Source organism: Macrobrachium rosenbergii, chromosome 55 (assembly GCF_040412425.1).
Source record: "Macrobrachium rosenbergii isolate ZJJX-2024 chromosome 55, ASM4041242v1, whole genome shotgun sequence".
In the NCBI taxonomy this organism is placed as follows: domain Eukaryota; kingdom Metazoa; phylum Arthropoda; class Malacostraca; order Decapoda; family Palaemonidae; genus Macrobrachium; species Macrobrachium rosenbergii.
In genome coordinates, this window is record NC_089795.1 from 55,507,943 (window position 1) to 55,525,950 (window position 18,008).

An 18,008-nucleotide genomic window follows, 5' to 3' on the forward strand; every position below is an offset into this window, starting at 1 on the left:
AAACCAAAGGTTAGTACCCCTGGTAGGCCTAAAGATGCCCAGCATTCGGAAAGCTTCTGTGCATCCATGCCTGAAAAGACTGTACAAGGGGGAGCTGACTTCTCCCTCATGAGTGGGGAAAGCCTCCCCTCCCCACCAAAGAACAGGGGCAGCAACATCAATTACAAGATCACCCGAATCTCCCCCCCCCCTCAATTCAACCAAAGGCGAAGCCATAGAAGAATGAGAAGGAGTAAAATCTTCCTGAGAAGATGATGCAACGAGAGAAGATTTTGGCAAGGAAGAGATAGAACAAGAAGTAATGGATGTGTCTGCCACTACTGGAGGAGTAAGGCCTTCCTAAGACACAGCAACCGATTTCCTCTTATATCTCCCCTTCTTACCAAAATTCTTCCATTGCTTAGGAGACCAATCATGACACTCGGAGCAGAGATTACTTACACTACAATCATTAGATCTGCATCTGCTACAAGTGTTAAGTGGGTCTGTCTCCTAGGAGCCAAATAATGAGAGCATGGGTTCTGACCAACATCCAGGAATCTTCTCTGAGGCCTAGATTGCTTAGACGATTCATGGGTTTGCATTTTCTAGATGTGCAAAAACACACAGATAACACACTATACAAATACACACAAACAAAAAAACAGAATGAAAAACCAGACCACCGTGGCGTAAATTGGGCAGGAAGAGCTAAAACAACCGGCTTCTTGGCAAGAAAGGCAGAGCTGTCTTGCTATGAAGGAAGTTAAGAGAGAACTGGTGCGCCACAGCATACATGGGGGAAAGCCAGGTCGGGCTCCGCCCACCTCTTCCCCCATTGGCTATCTCCCATTGCCAACCAAAACCTAGTGCTATTAATAACTGGACTCCAGCAAGGGGCTAGAGAAATTCCCTTATGTTAAGACCAAGTGTTTGTTCTGTATATGAAAAAATATAAATCTCAAGTATAGCTGATCTTCAAGCTGAATTTGTAAAACACATATTGAGTGACAATGCATTTAAAAATCATGATTCCTACAATAAAATAGATTTTTTAGGTTCTTACCCTCTATCATTTTCTTTATCTGCAACTACATACTTGGCATAGGTTCAACAAGTGTTAAAATTGAAACAATCGTTAACGAACGCTCCTGAGAGTTATCTCCCCCTCTTTTGAAGGTAGGGGTAAGACAGCGACTGCTTTAGGTGTCACTCTTCTCTTAACCTCTTAAGAGGGGAGGCGGGAGGGATCTCAATGATAGGATAAGCACCTAAAAAATGTATTTTATCATGAAAATCATTATTTTTCAGGTAAAACTTACCCTTTATTTTTTGCTGACTCCAACATTGTGTGCTGGAAGAGGGTAAGATCTTTCCCTATAACCAAATTATCAGATATTAGAAATGTCCTTATTGCTGCTTACATGATGAATATGATCCATGGCAAGTACAGTCCGACCTCTTTAAACTGGCTCCCTTGGGACCAGGCCATAGCCGGACCACAGAAAATCCCAGATGTAAGAGCAGCAGCTACATGTATTAGTTTTCATCTCCACCTCTCTGTAGGCTGTTAAGTTTTGGTGGCATGGTGGTGGCGTAGCTCTGTGTACAGTGGCCCCCCATTTTTACATGGGAATAGGTTCCAAAACCTACCGCAAAATGGCAAATCCGCGGAAATACAAAAATCCCCTCTAAAAATGCTTATAACTGGCTTAAAACTCCCAAATACCTTGTACCCCTTAAACTAAAATGTTAATAATGCCTATTTTAACATTTTACTGTTTAATTTGATAGTTCAAACAAAAATATACCTTAAATTATCATACTAAAATAATCTAATATCATTTCAAACAAAAATACATCACAAACCATCATCCCATAACACCTAAAATAACCTTACTATCACAGTACTCTCCTACTACAGGCAATCCCCAGTTATCAATGATCTGGGTTTTTCAGTGCTTGTCTAGCAACGAAAATCAGCGATTTTTGGCGCTGATATGCACCGATTTCCACTTATCAGTGCCGGTACATAGCTAACGGGTGCTGCGTCAGAACCGAACCCCTGCTGCTAACCGGGGACTGCCTGTACTGTTACTCTTAAGTAGCCTATATAAACCCCTGAAATGCATAACTGTCTATTTTAACTGTTCGTCGTCAAACTTGCAGTTTAAAGAAAAACATACCTCAAACTATCATCCCAGAAAACCCTAATATCATTTCAAAGTCATGTTGCAAAATTAAGTACCAACCTACAGCCGTTACTCTTAAGGATCCCCTATCATTTACACACGCATGTTTTCTTTGGCCTACGTAACTTTGCGCATCGTTCTGTGCATACTGTAATGCACTGGACATACATTTTATGTATAGTATTGATATTTTCCTTTGTTGTAAGATAATTTTGAAATGTACTAGTATTTTCATGATTACATACAAATACATTTCTGAGTCCAGTCCCGTGTCAGCCGGTGAAATTCCATTACAGCACGAATTTCTAGGTATAACCTTGCTAGATATACCAGAGAAAAAGAGCTTTCAGGAAAGCTGGGGTTACTACCCCCAGTCGAGCGTCTTCTTGGAAGGCGTCGGTATAAGAAGGGGTGAGTGAATTACCACTACCACGGAAACCTACTCGAAAGATCGCTCCCCTATCAAAATCCCCGAACAGAGCGGTGAGCCGTTACAGCCCCCACACCAAACACCCGCCAGGACGGCGACACCAGCGCCACCTACCTCATTCCATTTTCTAGCACGTGAATCTTCGGATTGTTTTGTGTGCTCTCTCCATTATTTGGATTTTCTACTGCTTCAACGATGGCATCGAGCAGCTTTACCATTTCCAAGTTAAGTACCATCTTCTTGTGGGGTTTTGTTCTATTTTTGGCTGTTATAGTCTCGTATTTTCATAAATATCGATCTTATTATGTGCCCACAGCGCCCCCAGCCAGCCATGTCGACGACCCTTGCGTCTCCTTCTGTTATTTTCAGTTGGAGTCGTCTCCTCGTCGTTATAGATTATTTCCCCCTTTGGTTCCCTTCCTGGTGGTTCCGTCAGGTGGCTCCCCCTCCATTTTTAGTTTTTTTGTTTTTTTTTTGGCCTGTCGGCCTCTCTTAGGTGTGATACTCGTCCAAACACCCACCTCAGTACTGGGTTCTTTTCATTTAGTTCAATGAAGAATAAATTTATTGAAGATGGTGTCTTCTTTTAGTTTAGTATTTTTAATTTGTTTTGTTTGTGTTTTTGGTTGTGTGGCTGCACCTTTCTGATCTGGGCCTCCCGAGGTGGGCTACGGCTCCCGTGAGCAGTAATTTTATTTTGATTGTTTTTTTATGATGGATTGGTAAGTGGCTCCATCCCTTGCCCTGGAGTGGGTGAGTTCAGTTGAGGGAGTTTTGTTGTGTTTTCCTCCGGGATCGTTTTGGGGTCAGCAGAGGAGCCCATAGTCCTCTTCTCCAATTTTGGGAACCGAGTTCCTTGGATAATGTTTCTCTAGGGCCTGGCCCTGCCTCTTTGTCCCCTACTCGATCCTGGTTTGTCCTGCCCATTTCTCTCCTATTTGGTTCCTCCTCTCCTTTACCTTTCTCCTCCTAACTGCCACTGATTGGGTTTAGGTCCATATTAGGCCTAGGAGGAGTTAGACTTTGGGCTGTGTAGCTCCCTAGGTAGGCTACCCTTCCAAGTTCATTTGGAAGGATGCAGTTGGCGGGTGTCATGTTCTCCTTGTCTCCTCTCCCCTTCCCGGTAGCCACTCTTCCTGCCCCTCCCCTCCCCTCAACTGACTCGTGCGGAGTGGCTAGGCAGCATTTTCTCGAGTCAGGGACTCCTCTATCGGTAGAGGATTAGCTCCTCCCCATACCGTCCCCAACACGCTGTGGTGGGGGTGGAGTGGTTACGTTTCTTTCATGTTGAATCTGTCTCATACCTCTCATCTCCCCATCGAGACTAAAGTTGGGGTTTAGGTGTGGCCCGCGTATGTTATGAACATAGACACTTTGCCCATTTTGTTTCTCCGGGGGGGTGATGTGGGATGATTCTATGTCACGCGTAACGGACTCCTCCGGTCTCGGTGTTACCATCACTTATTTTTATTGTTGATTATTATGTATTATTTTGTTTTACCATATCGTGATTCGGTCCCACGCCAGGGCTCCGCTGTTAATTTTTTCTGGCAGCCCATATGGTTGGTTCCTGGTTTCGTTTCCTTCATTCCCGAGTCTTCAGGGTCTGAATCACTTACCTTCCACTCTGTGCATTTTAAAGCTTATTAGCCCCAGTTTATGTTGGTAGTTCTTCTCGCGAAGTATTCCGGTTGTAGTTGAGTTTCCCAGCCTTGCCGACTTTATTTTGCTTGGGGGTGTGGAGGTTCATGTACTTTTCTTCTACAGACTGTTACGCTGTGAGGAGCCGGGTATACCGCCTCCCTTCAAATAACCCCTCTGGACACGTAGTTTGCGGACCACGCTGGTTGTGCGGTCTGACTGGCGACCTGGTTGTTTGGCACCCTGATGGCTGAGGTTTACTTTGTTCTCTCCTCAATCATCCAGGATGAGTCGGTAAGTGACAGTCTTCTTTCATTCGGTCCATGCTCCTCATGCACGATATGTTGTTTATGATTCTCCGTCTGACTTTCATTTCCTGACTAACTTGTTTCCTTACAGGCGATGGCCAGTAAAGTCTGCCTTGAATCCCCTCCGCCTGGGTGGCTGGGTTTGAAGAAACGTTCCGTCGGGGAAGCCCTCGTCGACGCCAGGTTGAGGACTTGCTTTACCCGGGCGCACGGTGGCGGCTGCAGTGCCTGAGGATCTGGCCACCCCATCATCCAGCAAATCCGGGATGAGACCCAGCCACCTCAAGTGGACATCATGTCACGCCGAGGTCTCGGAGGATGTTGCAGCCCTATTAATCCGACTTGGAACAGATGAATGCAGAGCAGACCAGGTGGTAAGTGGTGAGGTAAGTGAGGATATTGGGGCGGGCCCCATTATTTGACTCCCCTGCTTCATCTGTCTCTTCATTTTCAGGTTTTGTGAAGTCTTCCTCTTTGGGTGATAGAGCTCCGTCTGCTATCCCCAAGTTGAAGACTTCATGGAAGGCAAGGGCTACAAGTCTCGACTTCCAAGAAGGCATCGCCCTTCCCCCGTCGAGGCTAGGTTTCAGGACCGGTAGCCTCCGGGGTAAATCTAGTTCCTCCAGCAAGCGCAGTAAGAGGGCTGCAAAACCAGCCCTCCTCGCCAACCTTCTTTTGATCGCCAAGCCCTTGCCCACTGAACTGTACAAAAAGTTCACGGAGGACCTAGATTCTAGGTTTGAGAAGATCTCAGATAAGTTTGCCAACTATGACAATATACTGGCAGGTTTGGCTCGCCAACTAAGGCAGAACGCAGTATTCTATCCCCGACACCACGGACCTCCGCCGTTGATGTCGGAAACCCTTGGCGGTTCGCGCCGGGCCATCCAACATGATGGCAAACTTACCTTGATGGTCTTGGCACGGAGGCGGTTGGAGAGTTGGAGTTCTTCCCCGATCTCTTGCCTCCTTATCCTGGCAATGAGGCTTACTGAAAAGCCTGGATTGTCGTGGACAAAGGTACCTAGGGAGACTGTCATCATCCCTAGGGACCAGGCTCAGTGGCTCTCCCTGCACTCTGGCTGGGTGGCAGGCAGTGAGCTAAAATTGACCCCTTTCAAGGCAATTTCCACGATGTTTACCCTGGAGAAGATCTTACTCCTTGCATGGACAAGTTGCTCTGGCTACGGCCCGAGCATGCTTTGACCAATCCTTTCCTCAATTAAGAGCAGACCCTACTTCCCTGGTATTCCCAGGAAGTAATGAGTTCTGGAGTGGGTAGCCCGTCCGCACTTTTCACTGTAGGCAAGCTGGACCCTCTTTGCGCTTCCACGGTTTGGTGAACAGCTCCTAAGCTGCGGAATCTTTGTTGAGGCGGAGTTTGGGGCCGGACTAAGTTAGCCGGTCCTTGAGCCTCCCGGCTGTCTTTACTGAGCTACTGCTGCGTCTCCGGCTCGGGCGAACCCTTTCCAGGTCTGGCTAAGCTAAGTCTTTCTGGCGAGCTTCCAGTTAGACCCATGAGTTTAGTTGGCTAGACTGGAGTGCAGAAAATTTATTTTTACTGGCCTTTACAATCCACGAGCCTAACAAGCTCATTAAGCTCGATCTGGGGACTAACCTCTTCCTGAAGAAGAGGTTACATCCGTCATGTCTGAGGCTACACCGGGCCAACCAAAGTCTCTGCGCTTTCGGTGAGGTAATTCCCATACAAGCGCAAGACCCCAGAATCGTGGCCGGCCCCCCAGGCGAGAGGAGTGCAAGGTTCAGGAGACATAAGAGCCCCCACCAGGCGGTGGTTCAAGCCGTCCCGGTTCGCAGTGGCACACCATCTACCTCTAAGTCCCAACCAACAGTGCGTGTTGGTCCAACCAGCTGCGCCCTCCCTATATCCTCACCAGCATACAGCCCTACATATGAAGGCAGTGGATTTTTCACGGCCTCAATAGGGCTGCAAAGGGGAGAGGAAGGGGCAAACCCCCACAGAGAAAACCTAGCACCACCCCAAGAGGAAGACCTGGGCGTGGGTGGGGAACAAACCCGCTCCTCCCACTGAGAGAGCACAGGTAGGCGGTGCCTGTTTTGGTTCAGGGACCAATGGACCTTCAGCCCTTGGGCACACAGCATTGTGTCCAAGGGACTGGGATGGAGCTGGATCAGAATCCTCCCCCTCTAAACAGGATTTTACCAGCCACCCCACATCAATCCCAGGATTATGTAACAGAATTGCTCAACAAACGAGCAATAAAGCCAAGGCACCTAAAGTTTTCAAGGCAGGCTATTCACTGTCCCCCAAAAAAAGACTCGATCGGCAAAGAGTGATCCTGGATCTGGCGTCTAAATCTCTACATAAATCGACAAGTTCGACACGCTTACGGTAGCTCAGGATTCGACTCTACTTCGGCGTGGAGCAAATCACCACCTTATCGATCTTTCAGACGCTTATTATCCGTCCGGTTCGCGGAACTTCTCTCAGTTCCTCGGTTTTCAGACTCGGGGAATCAGGCCTACTCCTTCAGGGTCATGCCCCGGTCTGAACATTGCACCCAGGATATTCACCAAGCTGGCGGACACGGTAGTACAGCAGCCCGGTCCCAAAGGAATTTCCCCAGCAGCGTACCTGGACGACTGGATTATCTGGCTCCAACTGTTCGGAGTGTCAAGAAGCCACGTCCATAGTCACCAATTTCCCTAGAGTCATTGGGTTTTCAGCTGAACAGGGAGAGTCCCGCCTGACTCGGAGTCTCGGTTTCAGTGGCTGGGTCTTCCAGTGGGATCTGTCCTCCCACACGTTATCTCTCCCTCCTTCCAAGAGAAAGAGATAGCATCTCTCACCAGAGAGGTTTCTCAAAAATCCGTCAGCATCCCCGTCGGTCCCAAGAAAGGGTCTCGAGTCTCTTCAATTTGCCTCAATGACAGACCTGCTCTTGAAAGCCAAATTAAAGACATAAACAGAGTGTGGCGAGTCGAGCAAACACACCAAGCTCAGGGACAAGGTCTCCTATCCTCAAATCTTAAAGACAAGACTGCGACCTTGGACCACAGTCAAGGGCCTGTCCAAACAGTTCCACTTCAATTTCCCTCCGCACTAGTTATCCACACAGACGCTTCTCTAAAGCGGGGGGGATATTCACCAAAACAGAGAAAGTACAAGGAACGTGGTCCACAATGTTTCAGCAGTTCCATATAAACACCCTGGAAACCATGGCGGTCTTTCTAACGCTGAAGAAAATCCGCCTCCCAACCGGATTCATATCAGGTTGGTGTTGACAGCGCAGTGGTAGTTCATTGCATCAAAGGGGCGGCTCCAAATCAGGTCGAGTAAACCAAGTGATGGTAGCTATCTTCTCCCTGGCGAACAAGCACGGTTGGCACCTGTCAGCCACCCACCTAGCAGGAGTCCGGGCGATGGTGGATTCCCTATCCAGGACTTCACCCGTTGGAGACGGAGTGGTCCCTGGATGGGAATCTTTCAATGGATTTGCAGCCGGGTTCGGGACTCCAGTGGATCTGTTGCAAACGGAGAGCAACTTCAAGCTCCCCTGTTCGTGGCCCCCAACCTGACCCTCAGGCGTTCGCCACAGATGCAATGACAGTAGATTGGAACAATTGGGAGAAGATTTATCTGTTCCCTCCAATAAATTTACTGCTGAAAGTACTACACAAACTCAGGACATTCCAAGGTCAACCAGCCTAGCCCCTTTATTGGCCGAAGAGCAGTTGGTTCCCTCTCCTTCAGGAACTGCAGGATTCACGGAGTCTTCGGAGTTCCCAAGCCCATTCTGACCCAGACATTACAAACCAAGACTGTCAACTTCCTCAAGGATTCAAGATGCCTAGTTTTATGGACTTTATAAAGTTTAGTTCAAAAGGAGCAAACATTGACCCCTGTCAACACTCTGTTTTTAGAATCAGATAAAAGAGATTCTACTATTGAACAATATGACTCAGCAGTCAAAAAAGTTAGCCTCCTTCCTGAAAAAGCATCTGAAGCCAAAATTATGGCGACTAATTTGGAGTTCCTTCTTTAGGTCACTGTTTGTTTGAGAAAGGTCTGGCTCCGCCACTATTACCACAGTCAAGTCGGCATTGAAGAAAGTATTTCTTTCACGGCTTTAAAAATCGACCTTACAGATTCCTATTTTTCATCCATCCCCAGAGCATGCGCTCGCCGTCTGAGACCAGTATCACGTCCACATTCGGTTCACTTGGTTTCTCAATGACGTCCTTAAGTTAGCATCAGAGTTGGATAACTTCCATTGCTCTTACATCAGGATCTGTTAAGGAAAACCTTATTTTTAATTAGTTTGGCTTCAGGTGCTAGAATCTCAGAGCTGTCAGCTCTCTCACTAGAGGTGATAATTTTGTTAACTTCCTCCCATCCTGAGGAGGTCCTCCTTTCCCCTGACCCTAGATTTTTAGCTAAGAACGTAAGACCCACAGGACAGGTGGTCCTCCTTGGAAGGTGGTGCCCCTTCCTCAAGATCAATCTTTATGTCCAGTTTATACACTTAAATCTTTTACTCTCAAGAACTCCACAGAGTAAGTCGGGTCTCTTTATCAGGAAAAAGGTGGTACTCTTTCTCTTAATGGTATAAGGCAACAAATTCTGTATTTCATTAAACAAGCCAACCCAGATTCAGTTCCTAAAGTTCATGATATTCGAGCAGTGGCACTTCTATTAATTACTTTCATAATATGGACTTTTCAGAGTTATCAAAATATCACGGGTTGGAAATCACCTAGTGTTTAAACGCATACTATTTAAAAATCACTCGAAGCCCTGAAATATTCTACTATAGCAGTGAAGTGTCATCTCCCTGTAAATAATTATATCCTTTCCTTTTCCCCCCGCCTCCGCCTACCTCATTTACTTCTCTGCTTATTCTCCTGGTTGTTTATGCCTCACTGCCTAGCCCCCTCATATTGATATATTTGTTTTGCTGATGGAAAACTGTGTAATCTGACTAATACAATTGTTTCCTTTTGTGGGTACTGGACAGTTTTGTTTGGCTCACGTACCCAGGACATAATTGTGTGTGTTATATTCATTAGTCTTGTCTCTTACGTGTTTAGCCTAAGTTTGTATAGTTTTAAGGTTGTTTTTGCTTTGTTCTGTGCACATTTCATGTTTCACTACTTTTAAGTAATTTTAAGGTTTTGGGTTTTTTCCCCATCAGACAGGGGACCTCCTTTGTTTTTGTAGTGCTAAAGTTTGTTGGTGTGCCTTAGAATTAAGTTACCTTACTTTTAGTATTCTTGCTTCATGGAAGAGAGATTGCTTAATTAAAGTTATTTTCGTTACCAATTTGCTTTTTCTTCCTTTTATTACCTCCTTTTTTTCCAGTAGTAGCCAGTCTTGGCATGATTCTCTATCACTATTTCACCCGGCTGACACGGACTGGACTCAGAAAGGGATTTTGACAGAGGAAAAATCTATTTCTGAGGCTGGTCCGATGTCACCTGTGTGACCCTCCCTGTCTAGTCTAGTACTCCTCCCCTACTTGCACATGCCAAGTCTGGGGTTAGTGCTAGCATGGAATGAAGTAGGTGGCGCTGGTGTCGCCGTCCTGGCCGGGTGTTGAGTGTGGGAGCTGTAACGGCTCACCGCTCTTTCTGGAGGGGTTTTGATATGAGAGATCTTTCGAGCATATTTCCGTGGTAGTGGTATTTCACTCACCCTTCATTATACCGGCGTCTTCCAAAAGACGATCGACAGTAGTGTAACCCCAGCTTTCCTGAAAGCTCTTTTCTCTCTGGTATATCTAGCATTGTATACCTAGAAATTAGTGCTGTAATGGAATTTCACCGGGTGACAGGGACCTTCCTCAGAAATAGATTTTCCTCTGTCAAAATCCCATATATTTACTGTATATACATATAAAATATAATATTATATATATATTGTTAAGAGTTTTTTTTTTTATGTCCCCCTCATCAACAGCTAGTAATTAATTTATTCGGAAATAACTTCAGCTTTCATTTGACTTTAATGAGGAAACATGGGCAAAAATAGCCCAAGCATGTTTTGAACTAAGAAGGATAGTTAGTGCCAGTTTGAACTGCATGTAGGGACAGCCCCACCATCAGCTGACCTAGGGTAAACAAAAGCCCCTCCCATTAGGCAACTCCTGGTAAAAGACAGGCGAGCCAATCCAAGGAAATTTTTCCTGAGCGTAAAAATCTCTCTTTAAATGCCAAAGATAAATAGGACCCTAACCTCTAAGTATTTCAATCTTAAGAGCTACTTTTTGCAATTTTTGTTTTGCTGATTGCATGACTATTTTTTTGCAAGTTTATCGAAATAATTTTATCTGATTTAGTCACAAAACAAGAGTATTTTATCAGAGGCGCTCTGTTTTCCTGGAAAGCACACCAATCTCATCCTAAAACAGTCCAAGACACCGCGTTCAAAGTCATCTACAACTTCCTTAAAAATATACAGTATGGCTTGAAACTAACTTTGTAACTCTATAAAACACGTACATGTTATCATCTCAAACAGAACGTCGTCTATTTTTAGTCATTAAAGCCAGCCCTTTCCCTCACATGAAATTCCTTGATTTCCATTACCTTCAAACCTCAATTTAACTCCTTAAAAGCAGTCCCTTATGTTAAGTCAACATTTCTCGACAGAATACGCCCGTTTGTAAAAAAAATCAATCTAATGTGATTCAATGAAAAGTATTTTTCAAAATCCACATACGAATTAAGGGCAAATTGATTTAAGTAACTCAAGTGATCAATCCCTCTAGTCTAGATTCTTTTGTGCCTGTAGTCAGTAACAAGAGGTCAGAAATGAAAAAATATGTTTGTACTAACTCTGGAATTCTCTTCCAAGTCAAAACCCTGTGATAGTTGCAAATCTATGCCCGGCCCCACTCATGAAACTGCCATCACAGTTTAATTTTTTTCCTGGTTCAACAAAAATAGCAAGAATTTTGCCCACACACAAATGTGAAACTTGATTTAATTACCATTATTAATTCATCCCGTTCCGATGTTTTTCTGTCTGTGAATGTAAAAATGCCTTTTGGCAAAAAAGTCATTGTTTTAAATCAGGGGAAGATTGTATAGTATGTGGCCCCCTTATATTTACAATGCGTATCTAATTCCTGCATCATTGATCTATCATATGTGATTTATAGTGGGGAATAGAGAAGGCAGTCCTAGTTTTCAGCAAAGGATGGGGCTGTCTTTGACACCTTCTATTCCCCATTATTCATGAAAACTATTTCCTCTCTCACAGAGAAATGGGTTTTTAGCTAATTCAGATATTTTGTTTGTTTTCACACTGCTTTGAAAGTGCGTATTTTCATTCATGTGCTATCACCCAGTAAGTGGTTTTGTTTTGTCTGGTTTATATAAGCGCAATCCCTCTCTCTCTCTCTCAAGCTCTCAAAAGTAAACTTATTCTGTGACTCTTGGAAACCACGATTTTAATATTTTGTTTAATCACTAACAGAGTGTTTTAAATAAACTCTCAAATTCCTTCCGAATATGTGCAGTTAACACATTTTATTCTTTCATATGAAGTCGTTTAAACTCTTGAAGCATTTTCATAAATTCTATTCGTTAGTCTTTTGCTTTAGCTGTTAGAAACCTTACAGCAAAAATCCATTCTGAATAGGTAACATCTTCAATTTTAATTCTGACAATGTTGCTAATCATTTAACCTTTTGAAGAAAGACTTTCAGAACTTTGATTTCACTTTCTCTAACTAAGCATGGAGACCAGTCTGCTCATAACGCTGTACTGACATGAAATTGTCTTCAGTCATTGCTAAAAGCATTATCAATTATTACTAATGTTATAGCAATGTTGAAAAACATTGGCCTATAGACTAAAGATAGCCTTATCATTTATTATATGCATACTCATTCTAGAGTTAGTTCTATGACTATATTCTCATATAATTACCAATTTCCTAAGAAGCACCCATTGCAGACCTTACAGGTTGACTGTTATGCAGACATGATTGCAAACCCACTAGAATGTAGAGTTAACAACATTCATTCCGCGCTGGCCTACTGGGCAAGTGAACTAGTCAATTTGCTTAGTTAAATTTACTAGTAGTTAATGATTTATATTAAAAATATTTCCAAACTGATAGATAAGCCCACAAGATATCTTATGGGATTGATTCTACATGACAAACCCATTAATTAACGTGTTCTTTCATACAACCCGTGCACTTTTGTGCCAATTAATCATATTGTTCTCTTGCAAACAAGACACACACACCACATGCAAATTCACCAAATGATGTAGAAGCCTAAGGTTGCAAAAACTACACAACAGTGTGACCTCTCTCAGGTGCACCCAATGGCAGTTGATCTTCCCAAAATGCATACTCCTCGAAATGCTGTTCCTGAAAAGAGTTTCTGCTTACAGTGCATTCATTTACCATGTAACAGCTGAGTCACAACTGCACCCCAAGGTTGAAGCCACTGCCAGGTATCCTTTCTAACAGTGCCACATTTCTGCAGGGGCACTCTCTAATCATGAGTTATTTTCTCCATTGGACCTTGCATTGAAATCGGGGTGGGTCTGGGCATCATTCTCATATAGCACTTTTCATAAGTGCACTTCCTAATCACTGTGTAATTCAATTCAGTACCAACTTTTTGTCCTTTACCTCTGTAGATACTCTGCACAGGTCAGAAAAATCCTTTCAAAAATCCGTGCAATTGCTTGCATGGCATTGTCATCTCTTCGAGTTCCTGGAAAAATAAAAAGTTTAGCCTCAGGTCTGAAGAACACCAGAACAAATTTAGCAATGCCAAGGTGAAGCCATGGTTTACCACAAGATGGATGAGTGCCTAGGCTATGAGGATGAGGTTGATTTTTGAGTCGACAGCAGCGCCGACGAAAGAAAGGGAAGAGAGAAGAGAAATGAACGAGGCATGAGCTAGCTATCCAGAGGCGCTGAGACATGAGAATTGGAGCGCTGTCTCAGCACCCATCTGTACTCTCCTCCTCAACCAGCCAGCCCACAACGTCAAAATCATTGCTGTTCCCACAATGGACAATTGATCCTACAAATTTGGATAGCGACCTGTAAGGTCATTTTTTTTGCAGTACAAGTCAGACAAATAAAATGAAAAGGGCTTAGTGAATATTACTATTTTTATTATTATTATTTTATTATTATTGTTGTGTGAAAATAGTTTAACAGACCACTGAGCTGACTATCAGCTCTCTTACCCTGGCCCAAAGGAACACCATGAATGCTTGGTCTAGGCCAGAGGCCAAGCACTGGGACAAATAGGTCCTTCTGCTTGTTGATGAGTGAGTGAAATGAAATTAAAAACTGAACAAGCGGCATATGCTTTGTTACTGGAACACACTCACACAATAAATACATTTACTCATATTTCCATATATACTCATAAAAGGTATATTAAAATTCAGAATAAGTTAAATATTTTAAATTTTGTTGTTTTAAAATTCATTAAATAGGCAGGTTTGAGTTTTATTGTTACTTACAGTCATTTTAGAGGTTGGGTTCCAGACACTCTCCCCGCTAAGGGTTTTACTTAAGTTTGAATGTCTCTAAAATGACATTTTTTGATAAAGTAAATTTATATATTATACTTACCCAAGCAATTACATAGGTTGATCTGGGATGCTCAAAGGATGAGCTCATAAGACTAATGAACAATGAATCCAAATTCTTGGAGAAAATCAACAAGAGCTTTCTAATGGAGGTTAGAAGGACTCACAATGAAAACCTCTGAGACAGTCTTAGAACAATGACCTATCCCTTTAGATACAAGGACACAACTTGTTATGGGGTCCCAGGAAAGGCAAAAGTCAGCTAACTGGCTTTACAGAGGTTTCGAGCGATGTTGACTGTCGATGCATCCTCTGAAAACCGACCACTTGAGTACAAGTAGAGGCCTGTTAGCAGAAGATTGCCTCTGTAGCAAGAATATGCTTGAAAAGCCTTTACACTCTTTGATGCGTAAAATCCAGAAGCCTGAAGCCTGTCAGGGATATTAGTGGACAATGGATAGGACCTGAGGACAGTATGGTTTTTGAGCAGCGACTGTCTTTGTGGCAATCTTAGGAAGTCCCAGAAGGTAACATTTAACCATTCTTTACAAGCAGAAAAAACAATGCAGAGGTAACATGACGTAGACTTCAATCTAACAGTATGGCATCTGTCGCATCATGCAGACTACATAGGATTTTTTCCTGCTATTAAAATGTCATATGAGAAATTTTGCGATTTTACGAAGAGGCCCACAACTGATTTGCCTCACTAGTTTTCAAGTATGCGCATCTGAGGAATCAGAGTCCACTTCATTGGAAAAACCTAATTGCAACAATACAGATTCATCTGCAAGGACATTCATTTTCCCGCCTGAAGCAAGTAACAATCTTCACATGGTACTGGTTGCCCCAGAGGAGAGTCTTTATGCATCTCTGAAGAGAAGGTGGGTGGTCCCTTGTTTGTGGACAAAAGACAAGGCTGTAGTGTTGTTTGCATACACTGCTGCAATCTTCCTGCTACCAGAGAGTGAAAGACTGATGGCCAGGTGAATGGCCTTAGCTCTTGAGGATTAATATGTATAAGCAGTCCCCGGTTTATCGGGGGTTCCGTTCGGCCAGTGATTGGCGACAGCTTCGCCTCGCGCTAACGTCAGATGCCAGCACTGGATCGGTTAGCTGTGCCGATAACCCGGTGATCAGCGCCGCCCGATAAGTGATCAGCGCCCGATAACCGGTTATCAGCGATAACTGGTTATCAGCGGCTAAATCTGGTTATTGTTGTCGCCGCTAGACAAGCGCTGTAAACCGGATCGCCAGTAACCGAGGCTGCCGATAACCGGGACTGCCTGTAAGACTTCGAATCGAAGTCCATGTTCCCAAGACCCTTTGTGGCTCCTAAAGGCCTCCACGACCTAGATTGGAGGCATCAGAATAAATCTCTACGCCAAAGGGGGTACAGTGCCAGGAGAGATATTCCTATTTGAAGCTTTTCTTCTGACAAACACCTTTGAAGATCCTCCTTGATCTCGGCTTGAGTGGAGAAGACAAAGGTCTGGCTGGATTTCAGCACCAGCTTGTTTTCAAGAAGTGGTAGGGCCTTCATGAAGCCTGTTCAACTTTACAAATTGTTCTTTGAGGCCAATGTGTCTCGTCGACTCATCCACTGGACTGCTGGAGCATACCAAGCAGAGAGGGAGGAACTTCGAACAGTCTGTAGGGAAGACTCGATCCTTTTGGAGATAGAAAAAACGAATATCTTGAGAGTCAGAATCACCTAAACAGGAAATCTTCTGTGTCAGAATCAACTGTGACTTCTGAGGGTTTATCAAAATGCTTAACTCATGCTGTTAGGCAAAGAGTCTTCTAACTCATGCGTTAGGGCGAGTCTTCTTCAAGTCCTCTGCACACTGCACTCTCTGACTTGGAGTGGAAGAGCCAATCATCCAAGTACAGTAGAGGATACACTGATCTCTAGAGGATGAAGCCATTCTCAAGAGGAGTGAGAGTCCTGGTGAAAAAATTTGAGGGCCGTGAACAGACTGAAAGCAGGGCCCGAATTGGGAGACTTTGCTTCTCTCACGCAAATCTCAGAAATTTGCTGAGGCGGATGGAGGGGAACATGGAAGTAGGCCCCTTCCCTTCATGTCCGGAGACCATCAGTGGTCTCACCAGTTGCCTCGATGAGAAGACATGACAGAGCGGAGAGTCTCCCTGCAAAAATTTTGCCTTTACTATGAACAAGTTCAGGGCACTGACGTCAGGATGGGCCTCCAGCTGATGATTTGGGGGACTAGAAGAGTCTGTTTGTAAAACCTCTGATGATGAACGATCTAGTGCTCCTCTACTGCCCCTTCAGAGGACTCTGCCTCTCAAGCAAGAGCCAAAAACTTCTTGGACCCTACTGAGTAAGTCGTCAAGATGATCGGCAACCGGACAAGGGAGACCTATCTGTGAGAGGAATGGAGTGGCCACTTCTCAGTACTTGAACCACTCAGGGGTCTGCTCCTGTGAGACTCCATTCCTCCCAAAGAGACCACGCTCGCCTCCAACGGTTGCATGAAGGACAATAACTTCATTTCTCAGCGGTGGGCTTGAAAGTAAACTTCTTGATGGACCTTCAGGAGGATGCAGGTTAGCTCGAGGTCTGGGTTGAGGTCTTGAGTCTTACTCCACGAAAAGGCTCGGTTGCAGGTGCAAAAATACTTGGAAACAGAGTTTCGTTTGGGCACTTGGAAGACTGGGCTAAAGGTCCACAGTGGATTTCTTCTGCAGGTTTGCCCAACACTTAGCTAACTGGTTCCCTGAAGGAAGAGATGGGTCTTGTCTAAGGGAAGAAAACAAGAGCGCCCGACTTCTGCAGTAGTTACTCCCTTTGTGGCATGAACACCACAACTTCCATTTCTTGAGGATGTCCACTGAGAAAAGAGAAGCAGCTTCAGAAACCATCCTGACAGCTTTGTTGGAGCACAATAAAACACCTAGCTAGTCACAAGTGAAATCTTGGCAAGGTCTGGGCAGTCTTCAAATTTTTGTTCTCTTCAAAACTCCCACAGTCCTGTCCAGAAAACTGAAGATCTCAAAACTTTAAAAAAGTTCTTGATGAGATGGAAGATCGAGAGAAGAAACATAATCTTGGCCAAGGCTTAACGCAGCTCAGTGCGTATCAACCAGACTGGAGAAGTCCCTTGGGAGAAGGCAGAGACTCCAATTAGGCACCTCGATTGGCATAGCGGTATTTCTTCTTCAAAAAGGCTTAGAGGGAGGAAGGCAAGTGAAGCTTTATTTTGCTCCCTCTTCTAGGTCAACCACTCATCCCCATATCTTAAAGGAATTTCTTGAAGGGGAGGAAAAGAACTAACTTGGGGGAGACAAGCAGCATCCAATGAGCATTTTCTTGTGAGGAAGGTAGACGCGAAGCAGAAGAAGCAGGGTCAAAAAGTCAGGAAAGTTTGCCAGGAAGAACTTCCAGGAAAAACTGAGGAAGCCAATGAATGGGTGGATTAGGTGCTCTGTTTCCTCCTCATCTGACAAAACAGGAGACAAAGACGGATCCTTGCTCTTTGAAGACGGCAAGCTCTTTTTAAAACCCATAATATCTTCCAGCTGACAACGAAGTGAGGCCAAGGAAGAATCCTCCCTACGAATATGGGTGCGAAAGGCGAGGTTAGCGCCAGTGCTCAGCAGCTGGCGCCCGAGCACTGAAGTTGGTGCTGCAGGTTGGAAGAAGCCAAGGAGGTGCTGAAGTGACGACATACTACTGAAAGGAGATGGGCACTTTCGGAAGAGTGAGATCGAAGAGAAGCAGGGAGATGGACGCTATGTATAAGGATGCCAACAAACTAGGTCTCCATGCTTACGCATGAGATATGCATAGTTCGATACCCTTAGCTGGGTAATTGCAAAATGAACACGGACGTCTTGCAGAGGAGCGTATGGCCTGATATATACTCAGCTTTGGAAAGT

At 44.5% G+C, this 18,008-nt stretch overlaps 1 protein-coding gene across 1 annotated transcript in view; it reads right to left on the reverse strand.

Annotated features, from left to right (window-relative positions):
* FIG4 (polyphosphoinositide phosphatase FIG4) overlaps nt 1-18,008 on the reverse strand; it is a 147,008-nt gene that overhangs the window by 104,954 nt on the left and 24,046 nt on the right. Inside the window, 1 exon segment of the mRNA XM_067099669.1 lies at nt 442-587. Coding sequence (XP_066955770.1) covers nt 442-587 — 146 coding nt within the window.